This window comes from Entelurus aequoreus, linkage group LG07 (genome assembly GCF_033978785.1).
Source record: "Entelurus aequoreus isolate RoL-2023_Sb linkage group LG07, RoL_Eaeq_v1.1, whole genome shotgun sequence".
Classification (NCBI taxonomy): domain Eukaryota; kingdom Metazoa; phylum Chordata; class Actinopteri; order Syngnathiformes; family Syngnathidae; genus Entelurus; species Entelurus aequoreus.
The window spans coordinates 80,213,700-80,228,781 of record NC_084737.1 but is presented as its reverse complement, the minus strand read 5'-3'; the positions used below and the strand labels follow the sequence as shown (position 1 = coordinate 80,228,781).

At 42.4% G+C, this 15,082-nt stretch overlaps 1 protein-coding gene across 3 annotated transcripts in view; it reads right to left on the bottom strand.

The window, feature by feature from the left end:
* mgll (monoglyceride lipase) overlaps positions 1–15,082 on the bottom strand; it is a 76,126-nt gene that overhangs the window by 35,774 nt on the left and 25,270 nt on the right. For all 3 annotated transcript variants that reach the window (XM_062054604.1, XM_062054605.1, XM_062054603.1), the window contains one exon: positions 7,792–7,901. In XM_062054604.1, coding sequence (XP_061910588.1) covers positions 7,792–7,901 — 110 coding nt within the window. The remainder of the gene's footprint in view (positions 1–7,791; positions 7,902–15,082) is intronic.

Sequence of the window (15,082 nt, the reverse complement as noted above, 5' to 3'; positions counted from 1 at the left end):
CCCCTGGGAGGTGAGGGGAGCAGTGAGCAGCAAAGGTGGCCGCGCCCAGGAATCATTTTGGGTGATTTAACCCCCAATTCCAATCCTTGATGCTGAGTGCCAAGCAGGGAGGTAATGGCTCCCATTTTTATGGTCTTTGGTATGACTCGGCCGGGGTTTGAACTCACAACCTACCCATCTCAGGGCGGACACTCTAACCACTAGGCCAGGGGTCACCAACGCGGTCCCCGCGGGCACCAGGTAGCCCGTAAGGACCAGATGAGTAGCCCGCTGGCCTGTTCTAAAAATAGCTCAAATAGCAGCACTTACCAGTGAGCTGCCTCTATTTTTTTTAATTTTATTTATTTACTAGCAAGCTGGTCTCGCTTTGCTCGACATTTTTAATTCTAAGAGAGACAAAACTCAAATAGAATTTGAAAAATCCAAGAAAATATTTTAAAGACTTGGTCTTCACTTGTTTAAATAAATTCATTAATTATTTTACTTTGCTTCTTATAACTTTCAGAAAGACAATTTTAGAGAAAAAATACAACCTTAAAAATGATTTTAGGATTTTTAAACACATATACCTTTTTACCTTTTAAATTCCTTCCTCTTCTTTCCTGACAATTTAAATCAATGTTCAAGTAAATTTTTTTTTTTATTATTGTGAAGAATAATAAATACATTTTGATTTAATTCTTCATTTTGGCTTCGGTTTTTTCGACGAAGAATATTTGTGAAATATTTCTTCAAATGTATTATGATTAAAATTCAAAACAATTATTGTGGCTAATCTAGAAAATCTGTAGAATCAAATTTAAATATTATTTCAAAGTCTTTTGAATTTCTTTTAAAATTTTTGTTCTGGAAAATCTAGAAGAAATAATGATTTGTCTTTGTTATAAATATAGCTTGGTCCAATTTGTTATATATTCTAACAAAGTGCAGATTGGATTGTAACCTATTTAAAACATGTCATCAAAATTCTAAAATTAATCTTAATCAGGAAAAATTACTAATGATGTTCCATAAATTGTTTTTTTTAATTTTTTCAAAAAGATTCGAATAAGCTAGTTTTTCTCTTCTTTTTTTCGGTTGAATTTTGAATTTTAAAGAGTCGAAATTGAAGATAAACTATGTTTCAAAATTCAATAGTCATGTTTTCTCCTCTTTTAAACCGTTCAATTAAGTGTAAATATCATTAATTATTAATAATAACATAGAGTTAAAGGTAAATTGAGCAAATTGGCTCTTTCTGGCAATTTATTGAAGTGTGTATCAAACTGGTAGCCCTTCGCATTAATCAGTACCCAAGAAGTAGCTCTTGCTTTCAAAAAGGTTGGTGACCCCTGCACTAGGCCCTTATAGTAGCACGGTAAAGTTTGTTTACTCAACCGCAGCGAGTGCAAGGCATCTCCAGTTGTCCGTCGCCACACCGCACTTGAAATACTGCGGCTTCACCACAACGCTGATTTCTCGGGGGGCCAAATTTAAAACATTTCTTAGAGCATATTCTACAAATTGTTGGTCCCAAATTATGCATAAACTACACTACCGTTCAAAAGTTTGGGGTCACATTGAAATGTCCTTATTTTTGAAGGAAAAGCACTGTACTTTTCAATGAAGATAACTTTAAACTAGTCTTAACTTTAAAGAAATACACTCTATACATTGCTAATGTGGTAAATGACTATTCTAGCTGCAAATGTCTGCTTTTTGGTGCAATATCTACATAGGTGTATAGAGGCCCATTTCCAGCAACTATCACTCCAGTGTTCTAATGGTACAATGTGTTTGCTCATTGGCTCAGAAGGCTAATTGATGATTAGAAAACCCTTGTGCAATCATGTTCACACATCTGAAAACAGTTTAGCTCGTTACAGAAGCTACAAAACTGACCTTTCTTCGAGCAGATTGAGTTTCTGGAGCATCACATTTGTGGGGTCAATTAAACGCTCAAAATGGCCAGAAAAAGAGAACTTTCATCTGAAACTCGACAGTCTATTCTTGTTCTTAGAAATGAAGGCTATTCCACAAAATTGTTTGGGTGACCCCAAACTTTTGAACGGTAGTGTAAATGTGTCAATACTAAAGTGGTATTGGCCACAAGAGGAGAGACCAAACCTATCAGAGCGTGCTATTTAGTATCGTGGCCTCTGATTGGCTCAGCCTCAGGAAGCGTGTTATATTGGGATAAGGTAAACATCTGTTCAGTATTTTAACATAAAAGTGCTTGATTGTGAGGCATCAAAAGCCACAAAATGCAACGGGTCCATCAGACCCACAAACGCTGGCTGAGTAACAACAATATGAACATTACACATTACACTACTGAAAGCCACTACTAGCGACCACGCAGTCTGATAGTTTATATATCAATGAGGAAATCTTAACATTGCAACACATGCCAATACGGCCGGGTTAACTTATAAAGTGACATTTTAAATTTCCCGCTAAACTTCCGGTTGAAAACGTCTATATATGATGACGTATGCGCGTGACGTCGATGGTTGAAACGGAAGTATTCGGACTCCGTTGAATCCAATACAAAAAGCTCGGTTTTCATCGCAAAATTCCACAGTATTCTGGACATCTGTGTTGGTGAATCTTTTGCAATTTGTTTAATGAACAATGAAGACTGCAAAGAAGAAAGCTGCAGGTGGGATCGGTGTATTAGCGGCTGGCTGCAGCAACACAACCAGGAGGACTTTGACTTGGATAGCAGACGCGCTATCCGACGCTAGCCGCCGACCGCACGGATGATCGGGTGAAGTCCGTCGTCGCATCGTCGATCGCTGGAACGCAGGTGAGCACGGGTGTTGATGAGCAGATGAGGGCTGGCTGGCGTAGGTGGATAGCTAATGTTTTTAGCATAGCTCTGTGAGGTCCCGTTGCTAAGTTAGCTTCAATGGCGTCGTTAGCAACAGCATTGTGAAGCTTCGCCAGGCTGGTATTTACAGGTCCATGGTTTAATAGTATTGTTGATTTTCTGTCTATCCTTCCAGTCAGGGGTTTATTTCTTTTGTTTCTATCTGCAGTTAAGCCCGATGCTATCACGTTAGCTCCGTAGCTAAAGTGTTTCGCCGATGTATTGTCGTGGAGATAAAAGTCACTGCGAATGTCCATTTGGCGTTCTCGACTCTCATTTTCAAGAGGATATAGTATCCGAGGTGGTTTCAAGTACAAATCCGTGATCCACAATAGAAAAAGGAGAGTGTGGAATCCAATGAGCCAGCTTGTACCTAAGTTACGGTCAGAGCGAAAAAAGATGCGTCCTGCACTGCACTCTAGTCCTTCACTCTCACGTTCCTCATCCACAAATCTTTCATCCTGGCTCAAATTAATGGGGTAATCGTCGCTTTCGCGGTCCGAATCGCTCTCGCTGCTGGTGTAAACAATGGGGAAATGTGAGGAGCCTTTCAACCTGTGACGTCACGCTACTTCCGGTACAGGCGAGGCTTTTTTTTTAATCAGCGACCAAAAGTTGCGAACTTTATCGTCGACGTTCTCTACTAAATCCTTTCAGCAAAAATATGCCAATATCGCGAAATGATCAAGTACGACACGTAGAATGGATCCGCTATCCCCGTTTCAATAAAAAAAAATTCATTTCAGTAGGCCTTTAAGAAAATGTATGTGAACATTGAAAAGTGTGCATGTACTGTCTGGAGCAGAAGAAAGATGTGGGGTGATGCCGGTTACCATAGCAACCATCGATCGAGTTGTACCCCAGGGAGCTTCTAAGCATTCGCGTCTGCGTCCGACACCTTCTTCATCTTAATGTAATAATGCGTAGAAAATATCAATCCATAGCAATTCCCAGCTGCACTGTGTAATGATTGCCATTTCCTCTCTGCAAACATCTATTAAAATGCACTATAGCTCGTAGTTTATGCACGCTGTGGGCTCCGATAGATGACGCTGCTTGGCATTTCATTATATTGACCAGGGATTCCGGGTTTGACAGGCATTTATTAATAGACAAAAAAAAAAAAGGGGCAAACTGTACTGTGCTGACAGTGGAGATAATAAAATAGTCTGCAGGGACTCGTTGTGCTATGCTGAGCGCTCGCGGTCAGTAAATATCAGTCTTTAACCTTTCTGCACATTTCTTCTGCAGTATTATAGCAGGCTATAAGAAAAACGGTACTTTTTTCGCTCGTTAAACACAATACGATTTGCCGTTATTTGATTTTTCATCGACAAACATGCTCTAAAAGTGCATTAGCACAATGTTTACATAACCAAAAACTAAAATACAGGGTTTAAAATCAAGCCAGATAGTCATTTTAAGCTAGGAACTAATGTAATAAGATGACAAAATACTAAAAATTAACATATGTATGTTAAAATGTTCACCCTTTTAGATTTTTTTTTTTTTGTTGCCTTCTAGCTGGCGAGCATGACGATAACGCCGAGCTACAAAAACATTTTAAAGTATAAAAAAGCTTTTAAAGGATAATATTTAAAAAGGTTAGCTAAAAATGCTATAAAATGGTTGCCGCACTTAAGCATCTAAGTCAGGGGCGTCAAACTAATTTCCATTGGGGGCCACATCGCAGTAATGGCTGCTTTTATTATTATTTATATTATGCATGCGGGTAATAACCTGTGATTAATCGTGATTAATCGAAATGCATATGCATTTGATTAGTAGATTTTTTTAGTGTATAACTTGCTTTAAAATCATAAATAAAGGTGACAAGCAGCTATTTAACTATTTATTTTAAATCTCACAAAAATAGTTTTGCAATACAGTATATAATAATATAATTGGCATGATCAGATAATATCAAAGTTTGAAATATGCATTTTTTTTCTGTCAAAATTTAAAGAACGAATGCATTTAGCAACAAAAAAAAAACTACATAAAAAAAATATTTATTTTATTGAAACCCATTTTTACCAGGCTTTCGCGGGCCAAATAAAATGATGTAGCGGGCCAGAACTGGCCCCCGGGCCTTGAGTTTGACACACGTGATCTAAGTTGTTAAATGCTACTGATGCTAATAAAGTGAATAAATGATCATGAAACTGTTTTTGGTCGCTAAGCACTGGTCAATTTTTTTACTATTTGATCTTTTATCAACAAAAATGCTCAAAAAGTGGACTGATACTTAACCAAAACACAAAACAAAGCGTTTGAAATCTTGCTATAATTTTAAGCTAATAACTAATGTTATAAGATGGTAAAATGCTAACAATTAGCATGTGTAGGCTAAAATGTTCACCCTTTTATCTTGTTTTTTTGCCTTCTCATGACGATAACGTCAAGCTACCAAAACAATTTAAAGTACAAAAAGCTTTTAAAGGATAATATTTAAAAGGTTAGCTACAAGTGCTACAAAATGGTTGCCACACTTAAGCAACTAAGTGGTTCAAAGTATACCAGCATGCTACTGATGCTAATAAAGTGAATAAATGATCATGAAACTGTTTTTGGTCGCTAAACACTGGTCAATTTTTTTACTATTTGATCTTTTATCAACAAAAATGCTCAAAAAGTGGACTGATACTTAACCAAAACACAAAACTAAGCGTTTAAAATCTTGCTAGCGCATCCATTTTGAAAGCCGGGTTTAAAATCATGCAAGATCATAATTGTAAGCTAATAACTAATGTTATAAGATGGTAAAATGCTAACAATTAGCATGTGTAGGCTAAAATGTTCACCCTTTTATCTTGTTTTTGTGCCTTCTCATGACGATAACGTCAAGCTACAAAAACAATTTAAAGTACAAAAAGCTTTTAAAGGATAATATTTAAAAAGGTTAGTTAAAAATGCTACAAAATGGTTGCCACACTTAAGCATCTAAGTGGCTAAAGGTATACCAGCATGCTACTGATGCCCATAAAGTGAATAAATGATCATAAAAACTGTTTTTGGACGCTAAACACTGGTCTTTTTTTTACCACATGCTCAAAAATTGGATCGATACTTTACCCAAACACAAAAACAAAGCGTTTAAATCATGCTACTGCATCCTTTTAAACTATATATTTTTTGTGCTAAGATGCTAATATGCTAACAATTAGCATGTGTAGGCTAAAATGTTCACCCTTTTATCTTGTTTTTTTGCCTTCTAGCAGGCTAGCATGACGATAACGTCAAGCCACAAAAACACTTTAAAGTATAAAAAGCTTTTAAAGGATAATATTTAAAAAGGTTAGCTTAAAATGTTACAAAGTGGTTGCCACACTTAAGCATCTAAGTGGTTAAAAGTATACCAGCATGCTACTGATGCTAATAAAGTGAATAAATGATCATAAAAACTGTTTTTGGTCATTTAACCCTGTTAAATTGTTTTTACTGTTTGATCATTCATCAACAAACATGCTCAAAAAGTGGAGTGATACTTTACCAAAACCCAAAACAAAGCGTTTAAAATCATGCTAGCGCATCCTTTTAAGCTAATAATTAATGTGCTAAGATTGTAATATGATAAAAGTTAGCAAGTGTAGGCTAAAATGTTCACCCTTTTAGCTTGTTTTTGCCTTACAGCATGCATTGTGGGGACAAAAACACTTAAGTGCTAAAAACTATTTAGGCTAATATTGCTAAGGTTTAAAATCCTGTAAATAGCCTGCCAGGGTACTACTAATGCTAAAATGAATGAGTGAACACGGCATTGTCGGTTATTAGCGCTTAAGCACGGTTTTAAAACCGGGTTTAAACCTCAGAACAAGACGGTTGAAAATATTATTTTCTGGAGAATGTCATGTGGAGTGTTAACGCTTTCAATGTCGAAACTAAAAAATAAACTTATTTTGCCGGTAAACATTAGCTTGGCAGGTCAGAAAATTGCATTTTTCTTTATTTTTCTCAGGCGCCCCTACAAAAAAACAAATAAAAAATGTGGAGTAGCCCAGTGTTTTTCAACCACTGTGCCGCGGCACACTAGTGTGCTGTGAGATACAGTCTGGTGTGCCGTGGGAGATGGGCTAATTTCACCTATTTGGGTTAAAAATATTTTTTGCAAACTAGTAATTATAGTCTGCAAATGATGTGTTGTTGTTACACGGCAGAGTAACCGTGTAATACTCTTCCATATCAGTAGGTGGCGGCCGGTAGCTAATTGCTTTGCAGATGTCGGAAACAGCGGAAGGCAGGGTGCAGGTAAAAAAGTGTATAATGCTTAAACCAAAAATAAACAAAAGGTGAGTGCCCCTAAGAAAAGGCATTGAAGCTTAGGGAAGGATGCAGAACGAAACTACAACTGAACTGGCTACAAAGTAAACAAAAACAGAATGCTGGACGACAGCAAAGACTTACTGTGGAGCAAAGACGGCGTCCACAACGTACATGACAATCAACAATGTCCACGCAAAGAAGGATAAAAACAACTGAAAAATTCTTGATTGCTAAAACAAAGTAGATGCGGGGAAATATCGCTCAAAGGAAGACATGAAACTGCTACAGGAAAATACCCCAAAAAAGAAAAAGCCACCAAAATAGGAGCGCAGGTGGTGACAGTACACCTACTTTGAGACAAGAGCTATAGTGATGCATGCTTGGTTATGCTTTAAAGTCATATCCAACTATTGCGACTTTTTACTGTCAACCGAGTTTCGTTTTTTTTTTAGTGATTTCTGCTGAGGGTGTGCCTCCGCATTTTTTCAACACCGAAAATGTGCTTTGCCACAAAAAAGGTTGGAAAAACACTGGAGTAGCCTACCCAAAAGAAGAGAGGACGTGTTTTCCCGGAATGTACGCACACGCCACGGCATGTCTGTGCCCCAGCATGAGTGTACAGTAGGTGCAAATATATGCAAGAATGAAGAGAACAGCACACGGACGGGTGTGCTCACCGTGGTCGTGTGCAAAGACCAGCAGGGACATCTCCTCCTTAAGTTTCCGTGCGATCTCATCGTAGGGACCACAGTGCTCCCCGGCCCCGTGGACGATCAACACCAGCGCCCTGGGAAGAAAAAAATACGTAACAATAAAGAATATATAGGTCAGGAAAAAACACAAGAGGCTTATTTCATCCCGACGAGCCTGTTTCGCAGGTTTCCCTGCTCTTCAAGGGGATTTAGAGACTAGATTGTTGCTTACCAGGACATCATGTAATGACATAGTAGAGTTTTAACTCGCACTTACAGATGTAGCGACCAACTGCAGTTACTGACAACGGTTTTCTGAAGTGTCCCTGAGACCATGTGGTGATATCCTTTACACGCCGATGTCGCTTTTTGATGCAGTACCGCCTGAGGGATCGAAGCAGTGCAGTGATTTCTCCAGATCCTCTGAACCTTTTGATGATATTACGGACCGTAGAGGTCTCTGCTTTTTGCAGATGATGTGGTCCTGATGGCTTCATCTGGCCAGGATCTTCAGCTCTGACTGGATCGGTTCGCAGCCAGAGTGTCAAACAACTGGGATGAGAATCAGCACCTCCAAGTCCGAGTCCATGGTTCTCGCCCGGGAAAGGGTGGAGTGCCATCTCCGGGTTGGGGAGGAGACCTTGCCCCAAGTGGAGGAGTTCAAGTACCTCGGAGTCTTGTTCACGAGTGAGGGAAGAGTGGATGGTGAGATCGACAGGCGGATCAGTGCGGTGTCTTCAGTAATGCGGACGCTGTATCGATCCGTTGTGGTGAAGAAGGAGCTGAGCCGGAAGGCAAAGCTCTCAATTTACCGGTCGATCCACGTTCCCATCCTCACCTATGGTCATGAGCTTTGGGTTATGACCGAAAGGACAAGATCACGGGTACAATGAAATGAGTTTCCTCCGCCGGGTGGCGGGGCTCTCCCTTAGAGATAGGGTGACAAGCGCTACCATCCGGGGGGAGCTCAAAGTAAAACCGCTGCTCCTCCACATGGAGAGGAGCCAGATGAGGTGGTTCGGGCATTTGGTCAGGATGCCACCCGAACGCCTCCCTAGGGAGGTGTTTAGGGCACATCCGACCGGTAGGAGGCCACAGGGAAAACCCAGGACTCGTTGGGAAGACTATGTCTCCCGGCTGGCCTCGGAGTCTTGTTCACGAGTGAGGGAAGAGTGGATGGTGAGATCGACAGGCGGATCGGTGCGGCGTCTTCAGTAATGCGGACGCTGTATCGATCCGTTGTGGTGAAGAAGGAGCTGAGCCGGAAGGCAAAGCTCTCAATTTACCGGTCGATCCACGTTCCCATCCTCACCTATGGTCATGAGCTTTGGGTTATGACCGAAAGGACAAGATCACGGGTACAATGAAATGAGTTTCCTCCGCCGGGTGGCGGGGCTCTCCCTTAGAGATAGGGTGACAAGCGCTACCATCCGGGGGGAGCTCAAAGTAAAACCGCTGCTCCTCCACATGGAGAGGAGCCAGATGAGGTGGTTCGGGCATTTGGTCAGGATGCCACCCGAACGCCTCCCTAGGGAGGTGTTTAGGGCACATCCGACCGGTAGGAGGCCACAGGGAAAACCCAGGACTCGTTGGGAAGACTATGTCTCCCGGCTGGCCTCGGAGTCTTGTTCACGAGTGAGGGAAGAGTGGATGGTGAGATCGACAGGCGGATCGGTGCGGCGTCTTCAGTAATGCGGACGCTGTATCGATCCGTTGTGGTGAAGAAGGAGCTGAGCCGGAAGGCAAAGCTCTCAATTTACCGGTCGATCCACGTTCCCATCCTCACCTATGGTCATGAGCTTTGGGTTATGACCGAAAGGACAAGATCACGGGTACAAGCGGCCGAAAAGAGTTTCCTCCGCCGGGTGGCGGGGCTCTCCCTTAGAGATAGGGTGAGAAGCGCTACCATCCGGGGGGAGCTCAAAGTAAAACCGCTGCTCCTCCACATGGAGAGGAGCCAGATGAGGTGGTTCGGGCATTTGGTCAGGATGCCACCCGAACGCCTCCCTAGGGAGGTGTTTAGGGCACATCCGACCGGTAGGAGGCCAAAGGGAAAACCCAGGACTCGTTGGGAAGACTATGTCTCCCGGCTGGCCTCGGAGTCTTGTTCACGAGTGAGGGAAGAGTGGATGGTGAGATCGACAGGCGGATCGGTGCGGCGTCTTCAGTAATGCGGACGCTGTATCGATCCGTTGTGGTGAAGAAGGAGCTGAGCCGGAAGGCAAAGCTCTCAATTTACCGGTCGATCCACGTTCCCATCCTAACCTATGGTCATGAGCTTTGGGTTATGACCGAAAGGACAAGATCACGGGTACAATGAAATGAGTTTCCTCCGCCGGGTGGCGGGGCTCTCCCTTAGAGATAGGGTAAGAAGCGCTACTATCCGGGGGGAGCTCAAAGTAAAACCGCTGCTCCTCCACATCGAGTAGAAGCATTTAAGTCCCATCTTAAAACTCATTTGTATAATCTAGCCTTTAAATAGACCCCCTTTTTTAGACCAGTTGATCTGCCGTTTCTTTTCTTCTCTCCTCTTCTCCCCTGTCCCTTGCGAGGGGGAGTTGCATAGGTCCGGTGGCCATGGATGAAGTGCTGGCTGTCCAGAGTCGGGACCCCGGGTGGACCACTAGCCTGTGCATCGGTTGGGGACATCTCTGCGCTGCTGACCCGTCTCCGCTCGGGATGGTTTCCTGTTGGCCCCGCTGTGGACTGGACTCCCGCTGATGTGTTGGATCCACTGTGGACTGGACTTTCACAATGTTATGTCAGACCCAGTCGATATCCATTGCTTTCGGTCTCCCCTAGAGGGGGGGGGGGTTACCCACATATGCGGTCCTCTCCAAGGTTTCTCAGTCATTCACCGACGTCCCACTGGGGTGAGTTTTTCCTTGCCCGTATGTGGGCTCTGTACCGAGGATGTCGTTGTGGCTTGTACAGCCCTTTGAGACACTTGTGATTTAGGGCTATATAAATAAACATTGATTGATTGATTGATTGAGAGGAGCCAGATGAGGTGGTTCGGGCATTTGGTCAGGATGCCACCCGAACGCCTCCCTAGGGAGGTGTTTAGGGCACGTCCGACCGGTAGGAGGCCACGGGGAAAACCCAGGACTCGTTGGGAAGACTATGTCTCCCGGCTGGCCTGGGACTGCCAGACACTTAATGAGCCATAAGTACGCACATATAATAATTAGTAAGGCTGATAGTCATTGATTGTTGTGCACAACATTGGTTATGTTCCATCATGTGACTAAATAGGGGTTATGGTAGATTTTGAGAAGTGGATGCCAATGACTTTCAGGCTCAAAGAGTCCTGGAAGATGAAAGGTGTGGTACACCAACTACACCTCGCCTAACACTTCAGTAATTAAATCGGCCTCCCGCATCTTACAAACAGGTTTTCTGGAAGTCTTACCTCTGCATACTAAAGAGCTGAGAAGCTGTGAAACGCCCAAGTGTTGCTCCACTCAACAACAAGTGTTGAGAAGAAGCCATTTGGAGTTTCAATCAGCATGCAAGACAATTAGCTGAAATGTATTCAGCGACAGGAAGTGAGGCGGGCTACTGAGGGGACGACGAAAAGAAGAAGCCGCTCTTCCCCGAGCAAGTAAAAAGAACACTTGCGGTCTCAAAGAACCAGCACTGTACGCACATTCTTCCAAAAAGGGTGTGTGTGTGCTAAGTATGAGTCAATAACGGCCTTTGTTTGAGCATAATAGATTCAAACTCGCAAGCTTGGTGCCTACAGCAGAAGAATGGGACTAATCTGGTTTGACTGTAAATACTACTTCTATTCACACTCGTAGGATCCAGAATGTAAGACTCAACCCACTTCTCAGTCGAGATTGGCATTTGACAGGCCAGCATGGAGACGTACACAAGTGCCACGGTCACTCAAACAACTCAAAACTGACATATTTGAAAATTACTGGGATTTGACCTGTCATTCTTGGGCTGTTTTGCTACATCCGACGTGTCAAGAATATCGAGCAAAATGTGTTCCCGGGTGTCAGAAAGCTTGGTCACGGGTCCTCCAAGTGGACAATGACCCAAAACTCACCCAAGATTGGTCAACGGCCAAACATTGAACTCTTCAAAGGCATTATGGCATGGCTCAGAACTCATACCTCCCCTCTGTTGCAAGTTTTGTTGATTCTATGTAACATGTTTATGTGTGCTAATAATGTGTTCAGAAAGCTTGGTCACGGGTCCTCCAAGTGGACAATGACCCAAAACTCACGCAAGATTGGTCAACGGCCAAACATTGAACTCTTCAAAGGCCTTACGGCGGCATGGCTGAGAACTCATCCCTCCCCTCTGGGTTGCAAGTTTTGTTGATTCTATGTGACATGTTTATGTGTGCTAATAATGTTTTCCCGGGTGTCAGAAAGCTTGGTCACGGGTCCTCCAAGTGGATAATGACCCAAAACTCACCCAAGATTGGTCAACGGCCAAACATTGAACTCTTCAAAGGCCTTACGGCGGCATGGCTCAGAACTCATACCTCCCCTCTGTTGCAAGTTTTGTTGATTCTATGTAACATGTTTATGTGTGCTAATAATGTGTTCCCGGGTGTCAGAAAGCTTGGTCACGGGTCCTCCAAGAGGACAATGACCCAAAACTCACAGAGGATTGGTCAAAGGCCAAACATTGAACTCTTCAAAGGCCTTATGGCATGGCTCAGAACTCATACCTCCCCTCTGTTGCAAGTTTTGTTGATTCTATGTAACATGTTTATGTGTGCTATGGCTATGAGTTTTTTTCCCTTGGCCTCAGTCTGGACCCCCTCCCTGGAGTCCAGCCTTTGACTGGATATTTTTTTACTCCCTCCCACCCCCTCGGGGATTATTAAAGTATTTCTGATTCTGATTCTGATTACATCGATATTTTTTAGCATCACAAAATCTTCTTTCGTTTAAAAAAAATTGTATATTATGTTTATAAACTCAGGAAATATGTCCCTGGACACATGAGGACTTTGAATATGACCAATGTATGATCCTGTAACAACTTGGTATCGGATTGATACCCAAATGTGTGGTATCATCCAAAACTAATGTGAAGCATCCAAACAACAGAAGAATAAGTGATTATTACATTTTAACAGAAGTGTAGATGGAACATGTTAAAAGAGAAAGTAAGCAGATATTAACAGTAAATAAACAAGTAGATTAATAATTCATTTTCTACCACTTTTCCTTAACAAATTTGACAAAATAATAGAATGATAAATGTTACTGCATACGTCAGCAGTTAAATTAGGAGTCTTTGTTTGTTTACTTACTACTAAAAGACAAGTTGTCTTATATGTTCACTATTTTATTTAAGGACAAACTTGCAATAAGAAACTTATGTTTAATGTACCCTAAGATTTGTTGTTAAAATAAAGCCAATAATGCCATTTTTGTGGTCCCCTTTATTTAGAAAAGTACCAAAAACTATCGAAATACATTTTGGTACCGGTACCAAAATATTGGTATCGGGACAAACACTACCCCAAAGGGTTGGTACTTTTTTTTTTTTTTTTTTTTTTTTGCAAACAAACAGCAAGTAACTGAGCCATGAAGACAATAAGTTGTAACTTATCTTGTCTCCTGCATAATTCATCACGTCTTCCTGCACTGGCCCTCCAGTCAGTGCCGTGTCCATGCTTTAAAGCCCAACACAAGCAGCGGGGAACACAAAGTCAAAGAGGGAAGGAAGTTAACCCAGACATCCGTCAGTCAGTATGGCAGTGACCCGTTTACACAACATGACCTGGACGTGCACAGACCACTTGTTGACCGCTTCAAAGCCCCAGCAGGACATCTGTTAGAAGCTCTGTCAATCATTGCCTCGGCCTGGCACCTTTCACCCACTTCCTGGTTTTTCCTGAAAGGGGCCTTTCACAGGCTGGTGACCTTCGACCCCGGTCTTATGTGCGAGATGGTAACATAATAGCGTATGTGTTTGTTTATAATGGTCTTGTTTTATTTACAAGTTTTAATGATACTGTTGCTGACACATTCTAGCTCTGTCCTGCTCCTAACCCATAGGGTTCAATATGATGTCAGTCCACCTTTTGCAGCTATTACAGCTTCAACTTTTCTGGGAAGGCTGTCCACAAGGTTGCGGAGTGTGTGTTTATAGGAATTTTTCACCATTGTTCCAAAAGCGCATTGGTGAGGTCACACACTGATGTTGGTCGAGAAGGCCTGGCTCTCAGTCTCCGTTCTAATTCATCCCAAAGGTGGTCAGGACTCTGTGCAGGCCAGTCAAGTTCATCCACACCAGGCTCTGTCATCCATGTCTTTATGGATCTTGCTTTGTGCACTGGTGCACAGTCATGTTGGAAGCATACTTGCCAACCTTGAGACCTCCGATACCGGGAGGTGGGGGGTGGGGGTGGGGGCGTGGTCGGGGGTGGGGCGGGGGCGTGGTTGGGGCGTGGTTGTGGGCGTGGTTAATAGGGGAATATATTTAAGCTAGAATTCACCAACTCAAGTATTTCATATATATATATATATATATATATATATATATATATATATATATATATATATATATATATATATATATATGTATATATATGTATGTATATGTATATATATATATATGAAATACTTGACTTTCAGTGAATTCTAGCTATATATATATATTTATTTTATTATACATATAAATAAAAGAAATACTTGAATTTCAGTGTTCTGGAGGCTATCCAGTAGATGGCAGTATTGTCCTGTTTAAGAGTGTCACAACATTGCTGTTTACGGCAGACGAACTGCTGTTGTTGTGTGTTTTCTACTCCGCTCCCAACCCGGGGTGGACCGCTAGCCTGTCCATCAGATGGGGACATCTCTACGCTGCTGACCCGTCTCCGCTCGGGATGGTTCCTGCTGGCCCCACTATGGACTGGACTTTCGCTGATGTGTTGGACTTTCACAATATTATGTCAGACCCACTCGACATCCATTGCTTTCGGTCTCCCCTAGAGGGGGGGGGGGGGGGTTACCCACATATGCGGTCCTCTCCAAGGTTTCTCATAGTTTTTCACACCACATAATTCCACAGTATTCTGGACATCTGTGTTGGTGAATCTTTTGCAATTTGTTTAATGAACAATGAAGACTGCAAAGAAGAAAGCTGTAGGTGGGATCGGTGTATTAGCGGCTGGCTGCAGCAACACAACCAGGAGGACTTTGAGATGGATAGCAGACGCGCTAGCCGCCGACCTCACCTTGACTTCCTACATCTCCGGGCCGCCGACCGCATCTATGATCGGGTGAAGTCCTTCGTCGCT